Source organism: Barbus barbus (genome assembly GCF_936440315.1).
Source record: "Barbus barbus genome assembly, chromosome: 26".
Classification (NCBI taxonomy): domain Eukaryota; kingdom Metazoa; phylum Chordata; class Actinopteri; order Cypriniformes; family Cyprinidae; genus Barbus; species Barbus barbus.
The window spans coordinates 26826722-26847285 of record NC_136754.1 but is presented as its reverse complement, the minus strand read 5'-3'; the positions used below and the strand labels follow the sequence as shown (position 1 = coordinate 26847285).

Genomic DNA, 20564 nt, shown 5'->3' with positions numbered 1-20564 from the left:
GAGGAGCTAAGCAAATAAGTCAGATTGTTACCAGTCATGGGCAGGGCATGTACCGATGTGACGTCATATTGGAGTAGCTTGATATTTACGATTTATGGGTGGAAATAACAAATGTAGTGGATGGATTTTTTTACCACAATGGGGTGGATGTGTACATACACTATGGACACATAATTAGTACAAAAATAATATAAAAGTGAGTTTTGCATAATTGATCCCCTTTAAAACATTAATGTTATGTACCAAAAACATTACAAATATTTCTGTTTAATGAAACGCAGAATGGCAGCAGATTTTTAAATTCACTTTTATATCAATTAATAGAGAGACATATAAAGAGAAACATTTGAAATACAATGAGACCATTATGCCACAATAAAGTTTATGCAGTCAGAGATCAGACAGAATGAAATCAGTGTTGGTAAAAATCACAAAACAAGGCACAAAAAAGAAAAACAACTTTTGTGTTTGCAAAATATAGTGCAATAACAATATAATTTAATTAAACTACTCAAAAATATTCTATATTAAAGCCTTAAAATGCAAAAATAAAGATCAAAATAAATTCAAAGTAAAAAAATACCAACAGCAAAAAATAATAATACCAACAGAACAGAAACACTTTGGCAGAATATATTATTTTACCATCAGAAAACAATCATATATTCCAAATAAATTAATTCATAGGCAATACTGTTATCTAAAATCTTATATACATTTTTACAAAGGTGTATCAAAAGTATTTGTATGAAAACATATTTACACATCGCATTCCATAATCACATTACACACTGATTTAACTTTCACACCACAAATACATGCATTCTGAACGCACATATTAACATCCACACACACTCGCACACACTTTCTCTCACACAGGATATTTAATGCTCCTCTCTTATGAGGGAGTCTTCATTTGAAATCCTAGAGCGATGCTCTTTAATATTAATGAGGTAACATCTGATCGCAGAATCTGTGAATGAACAGCTGGTCTTCCTAACCACCCAAATGAGAAAAAAAAAACTGTCCTTTTGTCTGATGATTTATTCAAAGGATAGGACACCAAAGACACCCTCATAATATAAAGTATAAGGGAAAAAAGCCTCTGCAAGTGAATCTCACGAAAAATGTTCAGGTCATATTTCACCCCAAAATCAAAAGAAAGAAATAAAATATATTTTGCATGAAAAACAAAAACAAACCCAAAGCCTACCTTAAGGACCTTTAAGATTTATTGTATCTGGTCATTCTCAGGGTATTTTCAATTCTCAAATGGTATATTGTATAAACCCTTTGGGGACATTAAAAAGTTTTTCACATTTTTCCACAAAAATATTAAGCAGCCTAACGTAATTCAGAAATAATAAGAAATATTTCTTGACCAGCAAATCAGCATATTTTAATGATTTCTGAAGGATGAAGTGACACTTAAGACTGGAGTAATAATATTACTATACAACATTACAGTTTTTAATGTATTTTTGATCAAATAAATACAGGCTTGGTGAACACAAATCAGTAGTGTGCATACAGTACATATTTCTTTGTGTAAAATGATTTTTTTCTTTTAATTTTGTGGTGAAATGTGACTTTGATATGTTTGGTGACCTGGACGACAATACCAGTACTAGCCCTCTAAAGAAATCTCTCTGACCAAAGCCAGTCTTTATGCATCACATCTTAGGTCGACCTACGCAAGGTGCATTTTATGTATTCTCCACAGTGAATGCATTGTTACACATTATTTCCCATTCCAATTATCATAACTAACTAAAACCCTTCACCGCTCACACTCTCCACTATACCATCTCCCTGAGACAAAACCAAACGTCCCCACAGCACATGACAGAGGAATGCAGAGCTACCCCGTCTTAAAAACAACCGCACAAATAAATGTCCAGCATTTGGAATGTATGGCCTTTCAGAGCATCTTTAAAGGTCGGTACGTCTATAACAGTGAGGCATGAGCTCTAAATCTGCTGAGCAGGCTGTCTGCACATATGCCAGTCCCAGACACTTATTTCCCGCCGTTAACGTGATTCTAATGTGTTTAGACGTTAACCTAGTGCTTATGTAACCTTTAGCTCAGCGCCTGTAGCTATGCTAGACCCTTGGGGCGACTATCAGCTTATGTTCTCCCCGTTTCTCCGCTCCGGAGATAAACAACAACATGAAAGTGAATGTATTGTAAGTGGGCGGCACGGCAAACCCGTTCAGCATGCGACAACTCCAATAACAGAAACAGACGTGTGAAACTGTGACATTTCATAAATTACCAGTGGTTTATGCCTAGCGAAACGCAGCTCGGTGTGAACCACAAGAGACCCCGCTGTGTAACGCACTCACACTGACCCTCGTAACATCTATTCCGGCTCGGAGAGATTACGCTAGGGTTTGCTCCACTAACTAGGGTACTCTGCCAATTTCAGTGTCTTGCCAAGTCGTAGCTGCAGTGCGGTGGAGCCCCACAGAGACGCGTCCACAGCCTCACCAGACAGTCGTGTGAATTCAAGGACAATGGCTTTTCATTTGCATGCGAGTGATGAATATACAATGTCTCTCTCTATGGAATAAACACACCTATAAAAAGTGGATAATACCGATGAAACGGACAAAACATATCAAGTTTGGGAATATTTTTGTATTGATATCTTTTTGTTGGGTGTGTTCTAAGTTGAAAACCTAAAAAGTAAACATCCTAGTATTAATTGCTGTTAAAGTTAACATGAAACAACATTTGCAATCCATTTGACTTCTATAATGCGGTATTTCTGAATGAACTTTGAACATTTAATGAGGAAAAAAGGTGGGACTTGATTTTATGCATTGGGAATTGAATGGATCATGAAGAGCGGTCTCCATATTAAAGTTGTTAGTGACGCTAGCCAAAAAACAAAAGTTGTTTCAGAAATCAGAATCAAGCTTGACAAAATATTTTTTTGTTTTGGAATCATATGCACAGATGAAACGCGTACAGTATGACCAAACATAGGAAAGTGAACAAGTCTATTTTAATTTCATGTTAACTCCTCTCGTGTTATTATGTCTGTAATGAGTCGACAGGTCAAAGATTATTTAAATAAAACAATTATACTGTATAATATGATACAGATAAACAATTTTAGAAATGCAGCTCACTGTTTATATATTTTATCATTATTAAACAATTCTAAAAAAAAGTCATGACACCAAGCAGTTAAAATTGCTTGTTTGCCTTTGAGCCATCAAAGATCTACATTTGGAAGTATTATTTCTGTATTTCTGCGTCTAATTTTTTGTTAAGCTTATTAAAAGGTACTTTATAATGTAAAACATTGTAAATTGTAATCAAAATAATTGGTAAATTGGATGATTTTGGAAACATACCTGATGACTAAATGAAAAACTGCCATGTTAGTAATAAGGTTAATAATAATGTTAGTTTCTCTCTGCAGCTTTAGCTAAAGTGCTGGACACAAATATTTATGCAGTAAATTTAATGCCAATTACAGTGTTAGATTTGTCTAGGATTATAAGATAAATATTATAAGACTTGCCCTGGTGGTTCCAACCAGAAATAAAATGGCACTTGGACCAAATGAATATGGGTCTGAAATGTCTAAACCTTTTGCTTAGTAATTAACCCAGCGTTTGCACTCCAGCGTACTTCAAAATCTGGGCATGTTAAGAATGATTCAGCTTGCTAAATGCCATTCGGTTCCTGCATAGCTTGGCATCCACGTGTCAGTCCTGCTGCCTGCGGTCACAGTATTTCTGGAGTCATCCTCCCTTTCACTTAGTACTAGAGATGGTGGGCTGCTCTGTGTACCAGTGTGTGGCAGGGTCTGGTAAACCGGTCCCCAGAGGCAGAGCGATGAATGGCGGGCACGTCCCTGTACCGACTGGCGTCATGCCGACCACGGGCCCGGGGTAAGGGTGGTGATGGCCAGCGAGCCCGTCAGTCCGACCGATGTGAATCTCGTCCTCCTCTGACTCTCCTGTGGTTTTGCGGTAGACAGGGTTGTCGAAGTTCATGCTTTTGGTGCTGTTCCTCCTCCAGTTGCGGTAAACGACGTAAACGCCGGCACACACCACTACGAAGACCACTGTGGCAACGATAGGAACTGCATGTGTTTAACATACAGCCGTGAGGGGACATGTTAACACATGCTTGACTGGCGGTGGAATGACTGACAAGACAGCCAGTGTGACAAACACAGACAGACAGACAGACAGACAGACAGACAGACAGACAGACAGACAGACAGACAGACAGACAGACAGATAGATAGATAGATAGACAGATAGACAGATAGATAGATAGATAGATAGATAGATAGATAGATAGATAGATAGATAGATAGATAGATAATGGTATGGGGAGGGAAACAAGTGTAGCATTAAAGGAAGAGTTCACACAAAAATAACAATTCTGTCATTTACTCACCCTTAGTTGTTTTAAACTCTTCCGTGGAACAAAAAATGAGAAGTTTAGTGTAATGTTCATGCTGCCCTCATGCTGGGGGGGGGTGATTGGGGTGTGGTTTGCAGAACTTCGCACAATGGATGAGAATTATTATAGGCTAATGCATTATAATTGTACCAAATCCTTGTTAATGTACTACATAAAGTCTGTAAGATTGTACATTTTACATCCCATTTTAATATTAGAAACAGTAAGAATAGTATTAGTTAGATGCCAGGTATATTATGAATTTTTAAAGCTATGACTCCAACGATTCTGAAAACAAAACACTGAAAACCAAACAAAATAATATGAGGTTCTGACAAAAGGTTTTATTTAATGTTACGAGTCTATTTACAGTATAAATGTCTAAAATGCTATAAATTACTCTATTTAAAAATATTTATTAATTTAAATGAATTCACTATGTAAAAAAATCATTTGAAACAAATGATTCAGATAAGAGCAAGAGCAAGAGCAAACGGTAATGGTCAGAAATGAAGAAAACAATTCTGTGCAGGGCTTTCTACACAGTGAATGGCGACTAGAAAGCAAAAGCCGAATCCAGGACATTTTGTGCGAATTAGAGATTTTTTTTAGGTCCAAAAAAAGGACATGTAAAGGGGAAAAGAGGACGTACAGTCACCCTACTTTCGGTATTATTTAATGTTTGCAACACATAAATGTAGCCTAGCCTGCTATGCAGACTGTTTGTGAAGCTGTTTCAAATATGAAGCTTACATGCTGAGCGCTGCTCTCTCTGCAAAAGCAGCTTTAAATATTTCGATGTGATTGTGATTTCAAAGGTTTAACAGACATAGTAGAATCATCATCATTTACGAATAAAATCACGTGTTTGAATCGAGATCGCCATATTGATTAATCGTGCATACATATCAGCCTATAGTCTATGAATTTTCATATCTGTAATTTTTCATATTTGTAACAGACCTCAAAAGTAACCCGGGCCCATGTTCGGGCGGACCCTCGCTTCCGCGACCCATGCATAAAACTATTACATTGCTTCAGAAGATTTGAAGTTTCGTGCATGAGTCAGATCACTTTTATGGTGCTTTTTTTTTTTTTAGGCTCCTGCAGACTTCAGGTGCGGAAAAGAGCAGCATGAACATTCTACATAACATCTCCTTTTGTGTTTCACTGAGGTCAGTCAAATCATACTGATTTGAAACAACACAAGGGTGAATATAGAAATATCAGAATTGTTATTGGTGAACAACTGCTTTAAATTGGCTAGAAAAAGAGAACATGCAAATAGTAGATGAAAACTGAAACAGAGCACAGAGGGTTGATAGGGAATAAGGAAGAAGGGCAAAAACTCCATGCAAACTGATACTAACTGAAACATTTCATATCAATCAGAGAAAATTATTATATGGCTCTCAGAAATCTTTGAATGCTGATAAAAACCTAACCTAATAAAAATCAAATAAATCAAAACATCTGCTCTCTCTGCAAGGCAGCAGGCTTGATTTTAGTCCATTTTGTTGTAATATTACCAAGGGAATTTCTTTCTTGGCGCACAAACACAATAAAGTAGAATGAATCTAAATTCATGCAGACAGCACACACACAAACTGCATCTCCTTACAGCTGAGTCTGCTGCCCCAGGCTCTCTCACCTTGTAGTTAGAGCATCGGTGAGCAACACTGGTGTCATAATGCGCTCGAAATAGCACAGAGCAGGACCCTAGCAGCCCCAGAGAGCAGAAGATGTACATACCTATGGGAATTACAACTCCAAGCACTGCCACTGTCAGATTACGGCCAAGGAGAAACAACTCATTGCCAGCTGGGGGAAAATGAAAGACACCTTCAGATACACAGTCACATTTGTTTAACATGTCAAGTCAAATATGTTGATGTAGCTGACTGACCCTTCACTAAGCCTATCAAAATAGACTGACCAGTTACAGCTAGGTGACTATTACTAGCGTTGTGGCAAGCTTACAGGCTTTCTCAGTATAACCAAATGCATGAAAAGTTTGAAGGGAGGAGTAAAAGAGCATTACAGTATAGGAAAACTGTAGAAACACTTTACAAAATTTGAAATCAACATTTTCTTCAACTTTTGAAGCAAAGCCACATGAATTACCTATACGAGTTGTTTATAGGTTTTATCTTTATCTTAATGCATTTCTGATAGACAGCATTGTTGCCATCACAAATTGTTATCATATCACTTATCGTTAGATTTAGAATTTTTAATTGTGCAGCTCATTTGCCCTGGTTTTACATTTGTATCACCTCTGCTAGCATATGTTAATTTCAGTTTAATTGAGATACTGCAATAATTCTTCTAATATTCTAAAATATTTTTTTAAAATATTTTTTAAAATCTGTTCGTTTTTTAGCAAAATGCAAATGTACAAATGTTGCTATTATTGGGTGGCTGGTGCACTTACAAATCATGAATCCAGCTGAAAAGGTGAAATATTATTTCCAAGCATTTTGACTTTATTCTTGTAATTTCAACTTTATTCTCGAAATATTTTGACATTGTTCTCGTAATTTTGACTTTATTCTCGCAATATTTCGACTCTATTCTTGAAATATTTCGACTTTATTCTTGTAATTTTGACGTTTTTCTCAAAATATTAAGACTTTAATCTCGTAATCGTAGACTTTTTTTTTTTTAGTTTTTAACATGGCACTAAAACCCAGTCACAGTATCACTTTTTATTTATTTATTTTTATCCAAAGATTACTTAAGTCTTTTCTCAATGCATATTAGCCATTTGGAAACATATTTTCAAAACAATATCCTGAGGTTGCAAACTCCATATTTGTCCATAAAAACTTTATACTGCAAACTGATTATAAAGGCTGAACAGTAACCAAATCACGCTGATGGCATTTTCTCACTGTGCAAGCTGTTAGCTGGCATTTCTGATTAGCAGTTTTGCACTCAAAGCTTTTCACTCCAACCCACATAATAAGTATTTCCACGTAATGAGCATATTTTGCCAAAAACCGTTCCTACCAACAGTAACCAGGATGGCTTAACAAGGCTTAATTAAGGTTCCTCCTGTGCATTAAAGCACACAGGCCCACACTTACAGTGATGAGACAGGTTGCTCAGGCTGTCTGGTGTGGTTCTGGACGCTTGTGTAGGACTGTGCTCTGCTGTAGTATTAGAGGAGATGGCCGGTTCCTCTGGGCTGGAGGTGAGGAGCGATGAGAGAGTGGTTTCAGCCATACTGTCGGACTGAGATGTCACTGCTGCAGGGGACTCTGGTGCCCGGCCAGCCCCTGTCTCATTGTTGATGTTGATGGGGACAGTAGGTGTGATGGCAGTCTCATTTTGCACTGGAGGCATAATGACGGGTAAGAGGTTAGATATAGGAAAAAAAAAGAATAAGTTGCTGAAACATTCTTATTTGATCTTATTTGATGTTCAAAACAAAATTGGTTACAGGACTGGTCAGGACATGGTGTTAGGCACAATGTAATGAGCTTACCGGGTACGCATTGGCGTGTGTCAGGGCTGAGCTCCTCGCCATCAGGGCAAGCGCAGGTGTATTTGGGTGAGTGTTCACTGATCTGAGGAGCTCGCAGACATAGGAAGTCACAGCCTCCATTAGTCACGCCGCCCAGGTTGCAGCTGTCAGGAGCTACACACACACACACACACACATAATGATTAATCATCCATCAGTGGAGATGAGTTCTCATTCTATGAGCCACATGGGTCAACCACACTTCATTTTCAGTCTGTGGAGACTGTGGAACTATGATTAATATTTAACAGTAAGCTGTTGACACATATTGTCTTCGGTACCAGATTGTTAAGCCAAAATGACTTAGATGCCGATTAAAACAGAAATGGCAAGTGTGATGGATTACAAAAGGAACAAATCCGATAGTGGATTTCATAAGGTGGATTAAAAACTTTATGTTGTATGCCATTAGTCAAAATGTCAAAAAAGGACTTGAAATAAAGACAAATAGCTGAGTTGAAGTCCACACACCCGCAGGCTGGCTCAGCTCGTGGAAAACCACTATATCATGAGGGTCATTGAGGTGCTCGGCAAGACTGGTCACATCCTGTCCTGTGAGTCTGTTTGCACTGTAGACGGCCTCCTTCTCACGGTCCGTCCAGTAGACGCGATCCTAAGAGACACACAACAGTCAACACAAGACTTTCACATGTCCTTAAGAAAAGAAAACTGCTAGGTGGTTGCTAGGGGTCCTGGTTTGTTTTAGAACACTGCTAGGTTGTTGCTAGGGTTTCCTGGCTGGTTTCTAAGGCAGTGCTATTGTGTTCTGGGTGGTTTAAAGGCATTTCTAGGTGGTACAGTAGCTAGGGTGTCTTAGGTGGTTTCTATGGTGTTGCTAAGGTGTTCTGGGCGATTTTAGGGCATTTCTAGGTGGTACTGTAGCTAGGGTGTTCTTGGTGGCTGCTATAGGGTGTCTTAAGGGGTTTCTATGGTGTTGTTATGTCTCGTGTCGCAAGTTCAGTGACGCAGGCAGTGACTATTCTCTCCGGCCAATCAGTGATCAGCAGAGTTTACATGTCACGTTTTGGTAACGGTACGGCTCGCTTGGAACCTCGGCCGAGGTGGTACTAAAAAAAGTACCAGGTACTGTACCCAGTGGAAAACCCCCCAAAAGTGAACCATACCGAACCATACCGTGCTGTACCATGCAGTGGAAAAGTGCCATTAGAGTGTTCTAAGTGGTTTTAGTGTATTTCCAAGTTAACTAGCTAGGGTGTTGTAGATGGTTGCTAGGGTGTCTTAGGTGATTTCTATGGTGTTATTAGGGTGTTCTGGGTGATTTTAGGGCATAGCTAGGGTGTTGTGGTCGGGTTGCTAGAGGATTGCTAAATGGATTCTATAATGTTATTGGAAGTTTTAGAGTTTTGCTGGGTGTCCTGGGATGTTCTAGGTCAGGGGTGGCCAACGTAGATCCTGGAGAGCCATAGTCCTACAGAGGTTTGCTCCAAGTTTTGCTCAAAACTCAACTGAGATTAGGGTTAGGGTTTCTAGTAACCCTTAGACCTTGATTAGGTGTGTTTGATTATAGTTGGAAGGATCTGAGCTCTGCAGGACTGTGGCTCTCCAGGATCTGCGTTGGCCACCCCTGACCTAGAACATCCCAGGACACCCAGGAAAACTCTAAAACTCCAGGAGAGCCACAGTCCTGTGCTCGGTGCAGTGAAATGTTCAGTGGTCCATGTAGTTGCTAGGGCATTGCTAGGTTTTTGCTAACACATCCTAGGTGGTTTATACGTGTTTGCTAAAGCCTTCTAGGTTGTTTTAGGGCATTGCTAGGTGGCTGGCATGGATAATCTGATTGCTTGAAGGGCACCTATTATGACAAGCCCCGCCCACGTCTGGTGACAATCTGTCCTATTAGCAAAGATCCCACCCTGAGTTGATTCTCAAAGATGAACTAATACCAACTGTTCATTATCCAACTTGTGAACTTCATATCCAACTTTATATTCAGGACACACAAGTACCTTACTTTATTTTGTTAAATGTTTGCAAATCACCTTTCTTAATGTGCTTGTTAACACGTTGTATCTTACAGAGACCAGAGCTATGTTGTTATTTTTAATTTGAACCCAAAAAACGCTTACCATCTGTATAATTCATAAACGCATCTTTATTGCTTCTAACAAATAAATAATGGCATAGCTCTGGTCTCTGTGAATACAGTCAGAGACCATGGTAGTTTTAGCCACATTAGCCGTTCTGCATGCTAAAAAGCTCATAAGCTCATTTGCATTTAAAGAGACACACACACAAACAGCGTGTTTTTGCTCCTACCCAAAAATTTTAATTGTAAAATTTTAATGTAATAAATTATCTGTGGGGTATTTTGTGCTGAAACTTCACAGAGACATTCTTGGGATGCCTGAGACTTAAATTACATCTTGTAAAATGGGCATAATATGTCCCCTTTAAAAAACCCTCTCTACAAAACACACAACTTGAAATATACTATAGCACAGCAGTGGAGGACATGTTTAACATGCTAAAATTTGATATTTCAGGTAATGGGTTTTGAAAATATAGTGATGTAAACACACATAGTCAGCAAACGTAGTACTTAGAAAATAGCAAACATCACTCAGAAAATGAAGAGGTACAAAGCAAAGCATCTCTTCATCAATCTGCTTGCATCATAGATATTGAAGTTTGCTTGAAACGATGAAAATCAATTCAGTAAGGAGTATCCTGAATAAAACAACTGCCTATAGCCTAGTCTCTCACAAGCAATTAAGCTGCCAAGAAAAAGTTCCACATTAAAAAGTCCCACATTGTTTTCTGCAGAAGCTCTGTTACCAGGGTGAAATCCACAGCAGGATTCTCTGTCCAGCAGCCCTTTAATTCTGCGTCTGATGTGTAGGTGTGTAAGACTACAGCCCTTCAGCCTTCAGCCCGGCTCTGCTGTGAGAGGAAGATTAGTGTGCTCACCACTACTTGAGCCGTGCTTGTGTGAAAATACTATAATCTTCTTTTTTCCTATCATAACTCTGCCCAGGACCCATCCCTACGTTACCATGGAGACCGCTGAGCTTAAGCAGCAAAACAATAAAGCGAATTGTCCCACATAAAATACAATACATCACTGAAGTAGGATGTTGAACATGAATAATTCTGAGCATGTTTCAGTTTTACATTTAAAGTGGCTTCAGAGACAGCTTCAATCAATTTCCACGGTCTTCCACAGCCCATAATAGCCACTCACCTACACAAGGCATTCTATAAATGTTTTAGTGATAGATCATATATCGCCCAGGGCAACTATATTTCTGATATTTATCTATTTTGAGACTGGTTTTACCCAATATGCCTGCTGAGTCAATTAAAAGTGGATTAATGGACATCTTTGCTAATCTCATGTAATATATGTAATATGAATGGCAATAATTCATTAAGACAATATTTGGACATTTTTAGATGATCAAATTAATCAGTGAGTCTTGCATCAGTTCCAAAATTTTTAAGTGACTAAATACACTACCAATCAAAAATCTGAAATAAATGTATACTTCTATTCCACAAGGATGCATTAAATTGACTAAAAGTGACACTTCGGCTACATTTCAAAGAAATGCTGATGCAACAAAGAATCTTGAAGAAAATGTATTACAATTTAGACAAAAAAAATAAATAAATCAGCACAACTTTTTCTAACATTGATAATAAGAAATGTTTCTTGAGCAGCAAATCAGCATATTAGAATGATTTCTGAAGAATCGTGGCACTGAAGACTGGAGTAATGATACAGAAAATTCAGCTCTGCATCACAGGGATATTGTAATAATATTTCACAATATTACTTTTTTACTTGCCTTAGTGAGCCTAAGAGACTTTAAAAAAAAAATCGTTCTGACACCAAACCTTTTAATGGTAGTGTAAATCAGCACAATCCATTAAAAAGGTCAACCACCAGTAAATATTGTATAAATATTGTAAAGCGTTATATAAATATCAGCATTATATTTGCTTTCCTGATATTGCCAGTGCCTATTGAAAAATCTATATTTTTTAAAGAATTCTAGTTTTATGGTAAAAAATTTGGTTCTGGTTGGCGCCAACAGCTTCGTGGGCAATGCACTAATATATAGCGCCATTGCGCTTACGGGTGTCCCGAGTTCAAATCCCAGCTCGAGGACATTTTCCGATCCCGCCCCTCTCTTTCTCTCCCACTTCGCTTCCTGTCATTTCTGAACTGTCCTATCACAATAAAGGCAAAAACAGCAAAAATAAATATAAAAAAGAATTGGTTCTGAGCATTACTCTAAAACATTAAAAACATAAAATAACATAAACAAATGTAATCTGATCTTGATATGCTTGATTTAGCACTTGATTTATAGCTGTAAGCCTGAAGGAAAAAATACCTCAGAGTCCTGCAGCTCTGAAAATGCTGCTATATTAATAAATTACAAAGACAACAGAAGAAAGGCGCTAACTCGGCTGTAAGATACTGACCGCACACACACTCTTTTGCATACGCTCCAGTCAGCCCTGCCTGTGTGTGAGCGATAGAGCTTCTCAGCAGTGTGAGTGGGAGTTATTATTAAGTGCTGGACAGCCTTGGGCAGCAGTTAAATTCACAGTAATGCACTGATAAATACATACAAACAGACTAGCTGGTGTTAACCACATGCATGCACATACACACTGAGTTTATTAAGAAATAGAAGAAACTGAGACACACAGGTATAGTATTTAGGAGGCTCACTCACCTCGAACACAGCGAGGGCATATGGATGGCCAAGTCTCTCGCTGGAGGACAGGATGACTCTGCGATGGTCCCCGTTTAAATCCACGCTGCAGATCAGGTGCAGTTTTGAATCCACCCAGTACAAGCGCTTACCAACCACATCTGCATTCAGAGACACAACGCTTCAGTCAAACAGTTCAGCCTTACTGATTCATAAAGAGTGCATAAAGCTCAACTGTTTTAGACTTTTTACAAGCCTATCGCTACCTCTTTCCATAGAGCATACAGTAAATAACAGAAGGGAATAATCATAATAATTCCTACCGAGTGTGATTCCATTAGGCCACTCGATGTTCTTAGACACCAGCACCTGCCGATCTACACCATTCATGCCAGCCTTCTCTATCCTGGCCCTGATGCCCCAGTCAGACCAATACACGAACCTGTGAAAGAAATACATTAAAAATGCAATTCATACATGCATGACCTGAATACATATCTATCATTTTAGCTAACAAAAACAACACTTAATGTCATGGGGTGTGATTCTCCAAAAAAATTAATGATATTGTGAAATGTTAAAGTATGAAAAATTTGAAAATATGTTACCTTTCATTTGATGGATATACATCACATTTTTTGAGTCATTAAACCTTTCTTGAAAATGGCCTAAAACTAAATGAAACTAACATGAATACAAAACTAACTTTCTAAGATGTGTAAAAAAAATTCTCTCTTTTTTACTGTCGAGACTTGCCAATGTCAAAGGTCAATCTTATCTTAAGACCAGAGCAGACGTAAATGACTTATTCAAATGGTTTTGTCCATTAACAAGATAACCATTTTGTGGCATTCACTATTGTGAGCAAACAACACCATGTTTGAAACCATTCATATGAGCAGTAAGGTTATCTTCATGGATTAATAGAATTCAATAACATTTCCTCTGTAATACTCCACAGCCTCAGCTTCTCTTATCATCTCAGTGACCTTTAAATGCATTCTGGCCTTTTGGGGTTTTGTCATTTGGATGGCAGTGCTGGGATGGGATGTGTCTGATAGCTGCTCACCCTCTCTCTGGATCCACAGCGATGGCTCGTGGCTCGCTCAGATCAGTGCTGATCAGCACGCGTCTCCTGCTGCCATCCGCTGAAGCCACAGAGATGGTTCTGTCGCCCGAGTCGGTCCAGTAGAGGTTGTGCTGGACCCAGTCCAGTGCCAGGCCCTCAGGGGAATGCAGATCCGAGTCGATCAGAGTAATGTGTCGAGACGGGTCGCTTGCCTCGTGGATGTAAGCACTGCAGAGACATGCAGACAATTACAGGTTCTGCTACTAGACGCAGAGTCCAACAGTCAAATCATATGACTTCAATTGTGTTTGTTTTATAGATAGTGATAGAATGAGGAAAAATCCTTTGCCCACAAAATGCATCCATTGACATTTATTTTGCAAAACCATTAACAGCCAGAAATACTGTCAATAAATAAATAATTTCCACGACTGTACGTTTTTAATGCAATATTTGCATCTTGAATGTCATTTCCATCAAGCATTTTTTATGATATCCCAAAATTCACATAAAAATACTACTGTTCAAAAATTTGTGGTCAGTTCAATTTTAAAAAATGTTTTTTGAAATTTTCTCCGAAGATGCATTTATTTGATCAAATAAATAAAATCTTATAATTTCAAATAACTGTTTTCTATTTGAATATATTTTGTGATGCAAAGCTGAATTTTTAGCATCATTACTCCTAAAAGTGATGATGTGTCACCATAAACAAAAAATAAAAGCAAATGTAAAATGATTGTTTTATGCACCGTTAATGAATGGAAGTAATTGCATGTTTGTTATTCGTATTTTGGAAATTTTATTTGCATCTTGGTGTTTCCATCCACCATTTTTTTGTGTTATCCTAAAATTCATAGAAAAATATGTCAATGGAAGGCCTTCTAATATAGCATACTATATTTGGAATAGTTCATTATCGTATATTGCATATATTGTTTCACATACTTTACATTTATAAAACATATAAGGCCTATATAATGTGCAGTATGCAATAAACCGCTGGTTAGTTGCACATAGAAACATAATCCTTTTGTCTGAAGCATGCTTTCCATTCTTCTGTTCTGATTTTTAACTAAAACACCTTTTCTAGTACTCAACTTCTCTTCACAGACCTTCACATGATCTGAAGTGTTCATGAGTGCCACAGGTGTCTAAATGAATGAATGGCCCTGTAGGGCATCAACGCACCCCTCAGCCTTCTATTATCAGCTTCAATATCATCCCAAACTAGTTCAAGCTCACAGTGGAGCAGCTACGGCTAATGACTTTGGACTGTATCCTCACTTATAAGTCCAAAAGAGACAGAAAGAGTCAGGGAGAGAGAGGGCAGGGGCAGAGTACTGCCGTTTAATAAGATAGCACATCATTTTGGGCAGCCGCAGAGGTATCTATTATTAGGAAAGTGAATGTCCCCAATTAGCGAGATCACATGGAATGTGCAATCAGGAGGAAAAGAAGATGGACCGTGGCATAAAAAGTCAAGAGGTTCTTCGCAAATTTATATGAATTTGTAACAGGGCCAGACCTTCAAATGGCAAAACCTTTCCTGTTTTACATTACACAGTGCGTTAGACCTGCTGTCTACACAGGACACTTTGAAGTGAAAAAAGCATTGCAGGGTCATTATTTTGCTGTCATTATGCTATAAATTCTGCACTTTATCTAATATTCATGTTTCTCCTGTACATATAGTGATTACAATAACTGGGTAATAACTAGGTAAATAGTTAATCTTGAACCTACCCCTAAACCTTACCTTAACTTATGTAATGACCTTATATTGCCAGGACTTTCTTAAGTAAGTGCAAGTAAGTGCACATACTGTAAAATAAAGTGCAACCAAAATATTCATATTTAATATATCAGTATTGTAAAAAAATAACATATGGTACATCACAAAAAATGAATAAAAATATGCATGTATTCCATTTATTAACAATGCATCATGCAATCATGTTACATTTGTTCAAATAGCTTTTGTGAGTTTTATTTTTTTTGGCAGCACAAACATTTTAAGGGAGTTTTAACCTAATATGTTTAACTTGTATACATCACGTTGTGGGGTCTGTAAGATTTATTTTTTAAAGAAATTAACACTTTTATTCATAAATGATGCATTAAATTGATTAAAAGTGACAGGTAAGACATTTATAATGTACAATTTATATGTCAAATAAATGCTGTTCTTTAGATTTTTTTACTCATCAAAAAATCCTTTAAAAAGTATCACAGTTTACACACACACACACAAAGACACAAATAAGCAACATTTGTAATTAAAAATGTTTCTTGAGAAGAAATCAGCATATTAGAACGATTTCTGACACTGAAGACTGGAGAAATGATGCTGAAAATTCAGCTTTGATCACAGGAATAAATTACATTTTAAAAATATATAACTGTTATTTTATTATTATTATTATAAATATTTCACAATAATCAAATAAATGCAGGCTTGGTGAGCATAAGAGACTTAAAAAAAAAAAAAAAAAAGGTAAAAATCTTACTGACCCAAACGTTGGACAGGCAGTGTGTATATACATACATATTCCCAAGGAACATAGGCATGATCACTTCTGAATGGCACTCCCACATAATCTTTGTTTCAGTATTATGGCAGTTAAAATGCTTCGTAAGTGCTGTTTTTCTGCCTCTCTGCATCTCATTTTAATTAATTTCACTAGAGAGAGTGTTTTCTGGAGAGTAGCGGTCTGAGTGTGTGAGGGAGGGATATGTAAATAAATTAAGCCATATCTCCTGAGTTTACAATAATTAACACATCACAAGCATGTGAAGCAGCCTCATAGTAATGGCCACCGCTTGCTTTTAAGTGCTCAGCTAAACCGCTTCCATATTTACAGCATAATAACCCAAAGGTGAAGATGAGGTCACCTGTATATTTTGTGTTGAAAACGGTCACACCAGAACATGCGGTTGGCGGCGACGTCGATATCAATGGCCACTGCGTTCTTCTGAGTAGGAACCACCTGTGTGTAGTCCCTCTTCACCAGGTCAATGCGTCTGATCTCGTGCCTGTTCGTGAACATCAAGTAAGGGCTTTTTCCTAAAACAAGCACAAAGACAAGTGATCACAGAGAGTTCACAGACAACTCGTTCTCGAAGCTTTCTATCCATGATTACAAGCACCACAGATTTTTGCACTCTTCCCTCAAAGAAACTAAATTTGTGTTTACAGCCACAAACTATGGTATATATACACGTAAAACATATATACTTTTTTATAAATTATATATAAATAATATTTCTTTAAATAAAATATTATTTATTACAAAAAATTTAGCTACAAAAAAATGTATAAATAAATAATTCAAAAATGTATGCCAAAAAATAATTTGCATGTCAATCGGATTACACTAGTGGCAACTTGACCAATATGTTTTCAGAATCAATAGGATACATTAAAACTGAGTTAAGATACATCTGTCTATAATGTACTGTAAATATTGTATATTTATACTTAATATTTTTGTAAATATTTAAAACTATATATATTTCACACCATAGCTACATAAACTATATAGAACTATATAAAATATAATTTATTACAAAAAATAATGTTAATTAAAAAAAAAAAATATTGTGAATCAGACTACATTAGTAGCTCTGTATGTTTATTTTTGCATGCAGCCCTTAATTGGACATCCAGTCATGTCTTGCAACTCAAATATGTTTTCAAAATCATTAGGATACATAAAACTTAACATTTAATTATCTTTAAGGACAACTGAATAGAATTGCCATTCATTTGCAGTACACGGTCTTTTTATTTCCTCACATTTCATTTCAAATTAAAACTCACATTCACAACCAAAATAAAAATGATTTTGAAAAAAAAAAAAAAAAAAGATTGCTCTGGTGCTGTTGATGTTGTTGTACAGTGTTTTTGTTTTTAAGAAGGGAATAATTGATTCAATTTAAAATTATTTGGGCGGTAATTAGGAACATGTCACAAATACTGCCGATGGAATCGGAATACAACCAGAATAATCCTGTAGAACTATGTTAAATTAACACAGTGATTCATAAGTCTACTAATGGTGTCTACTAATGCCAACAACTCTGCAAAGCCATTTACAGAGACCGTGACACCTTTATATGCGCTGTAGACTGAGTGCACACTGTATATAAAGATCACAATAAATACACAACCGCCCTCTGTGGGAAGGATTCACTTATCTTTATCCTTCTTAAACATTACATTTCTCCTGCTACATCTCTGTATGTCTGAGGGCCATTGTGCTATTTTTCAGAGGTCTTCTACTTGAAGGCTGATGAGCCATGGAGGGCACAGGAAGTAGCAGTCAGTCATGTGATAATCTAATTAGAATGTCTGCAGTAGCTGAATGAAACGTGCTGGAAAATATATTTTTTTTAAATGACTTCAAGAATGCATATCCTACAGTGTGATCTAATATAAGATGACCAGAAGCATGAATTCATAGAGAATGAAGGGTCATGGTTTGACTGGTTAGCATGATTTCTCAATTCTTGGCCATTCAAAATATACATTTTTTAAAATAAAAAAATCATTAATAATAATAATTCTTCAGAGTCATTCTTCGGAAATCATTCTAATTTGTTGATTTGCTGCTCAAGAAACATTTACTACTATCAGTGTGTAAAACAATTGTGCTGCTAAATATTTCTGTGTAAACTGGGACCAGGAAGCCATGCTGGATACACAACACTGCAGTACTGGTCCGCTAGTTAAACAAGCACCTAACTAGCATAAATCAACCTGGAAATGACCTTTATTGTAAGGGTAATGAAGATAAAAGATCAGAAGCCATAAAAAACATCTGTTATTTTAAAAGGAATGTCTTACCCTCAGCTTTGCAGGTCTTGCTTACGGGGTCCATCTCATAACCCGGGTGACATTCACACTTGAAATCCCCTTTCAGATTAATGCAGGTCTGACTGCAGGCATCAGGGTTCTCACACTCATCAATATCTGTGGAGTAAACAGACACATGTGACTGCAGACATGCTCACTCGCACAAGACGGCTGAATATCATGACTACATTGTACGGTATATAGGAAAACACTGTCTTTTATGATCTGCTATTGATCAAGAGCACATCATGCACTTCAAATATAGTTCTTATTGTGAGATCTTTTGAGTATGTCATATATAGAGATATATAAGTCATAGCAGAACACAGTGCCTGTAAGATGAAGATGCACGCTCTTGCCCAATATGAAATTCAATTAAATCAGCTTTACTTTTACAGTCAAAATCATCTCATCATTGAACCAGGCCTGACCTCCACATGTCCTCTTGTCCAGAAGCTTATAGCCAGCAGGACACTGGCACTCGTATCCGATGGGACGATCCACACAGATGTGTGAGCACCCTCCATTGTTAAGCAAACATTCATTTAAACCTTTAAAAGAGAGAAGATATGGATTAAGATGCAGATTTTGAAAAGTACAGTGTCCTCCAAAAGTTTGGAAATACTCTAAGTGACATTTTGGGCAATGGATGTTGATGTTGACAAAAACAGGTTTCCCTCGTATTAAGGCAAAACAGCTAAAGCCTTGTAAAAAGAAATGCATTTAATTGTATTGAATATGCACTTGTAGTGTTCCACAAATCTTAAAAGTTTATTTTTTGAATAAAAACTGCGCTTGGAGATAATATTAATAATGAAATAAAAGACCACTTTAACGAGTACACTCTCAAGACTTTAACACACTTAAGTGCACTTTTAAATAATTATGTTTTAACAATCTTTTGTCATGCTTTAAAGTACACAGCATAGTACTTGATTTTGATTTTAACTGTAGTGACTTATTCAATATTTCAGTACTAAATTGTAACTTCCTCACTGTAAATGTGCATTACAAATATGTTTAATTACACAACATACAAGATTCAATAAAAATGACATTAAATATATGTTTACCGTAAATGCTTGTTAGTACAGTCAGCACACTTTATCCATATTTCAAAGACAGCAGCATTATGAAATTACAAATGAAGATGTACTTAAGTCCTACATAAGTGAGAAAAAAACCACTAATTTTATACCAATTTAAACTACATTTTCATTTGATGTAATTAACATGTACCTGAGTGTCAGAAAACATTATATTCTTTAAATTATTATTTCCATAAAAGTACTATTTTTAAAAATTGCTATTTTTTTTATTTTCTTTTTTTTACAAGGGTGAAACAATCAGATGATTTCTTTCACTTTAATGCAAAATACAAGCCATATGAAAACAATAATAGCTAATGCTAAGTAGGTGTAGTCCAAATATAATTTAAACACATTCCCATGTTGTCAGTAATTATTTTTGTATCACTTTAACTTGTTTAATACTGATGTGGTTTCCTTGTACCAGAAAACACGAGCTATGAGCTTTTTCTTTCGTGTGGCAAAGAAATTAAAATTCTTCATTTACGTGAGAGAGAGTGGCTGTCTATATTACAGCAATAGCAACCAAACACAATTACTATCTTCAGGCCTCATCTACAGTCCCAAAGGTCCGTTTTAAAAACACACTTGAGTGTGAGCGATATTATAGGTTGAAAACGAGGTTGAAACTTTCAGGCACTGAACCACCTTGTGACTTGGTGTTGTAACGCGCTGAGTTAGGTTGAATGTAAAGGATAGCTCGCCTAACTCAAGTTGCAGAAAATCAGTCGAAGCTCACACGGGTCGCATTCCACATCTTGAGCTTTATTCCTCTGACAACAGCGTCACTTATTTGAAGGAAAACTTAAAATGAGCAACAGAAATGAAAATAAGACCATCGGACCCGCACACATGCGGTTCTCGTGGCACATGCGTCTGCAGACTACTCACAGAATGACG

At 36.9% G+C, this 20564-nt stretch overlaps 1 protein-coding gene across 1 annotated transcript in view; it reads right to left on the bottom strand.

Annotated features, from left to right (window-relative positions):
* Positions 1–304: 304 nt before the first annotated feature.
* LOC306846468 (low-density lipoprotein receptor-related protein 8-like) overlaps positions 305–20564 on the bottom strand; it is a gene marked incomplete at its 5' end in the record, with an annotated part of 102368 nt that continues 82108 nt past the window's right edge. Inside the window, 11 exons of the mRNA XM_079379888.1 lie at positions 305–4103; positions 6185–6253; positions 7522–7770; positions 7923–8075; positions 8433–8574; positions 12671–12810; positions 12973–13091; positions 13719–13946; positions 16614–16785; positions 18568–18693; positions 19008–19127. Coding sequence (XP_079236014.1) covers positions 3772–4103; positions 6185–6253; positions 7522–7770; positions 7923–8075; positions 8433–8574; positions 12671–12810; positions 12973–13091; positions 13719–13946; positions 16614–16785; positions 18568–18693; positions 19008–19127 — 1850 coding nt within the window. The 3' untranslated portion in view covers positions 305–3771. The remainder of the gene's footprint in view (positions 4104–6184; positions 6254–7521; positions 7771–7922; positions 8076–8432; positions 8575–12670; positions 12811–12972; positions 13092–13718; positions 13947–16613; positions 16786–18567; positions 18694–19007; positions 19128–20564) is intronic.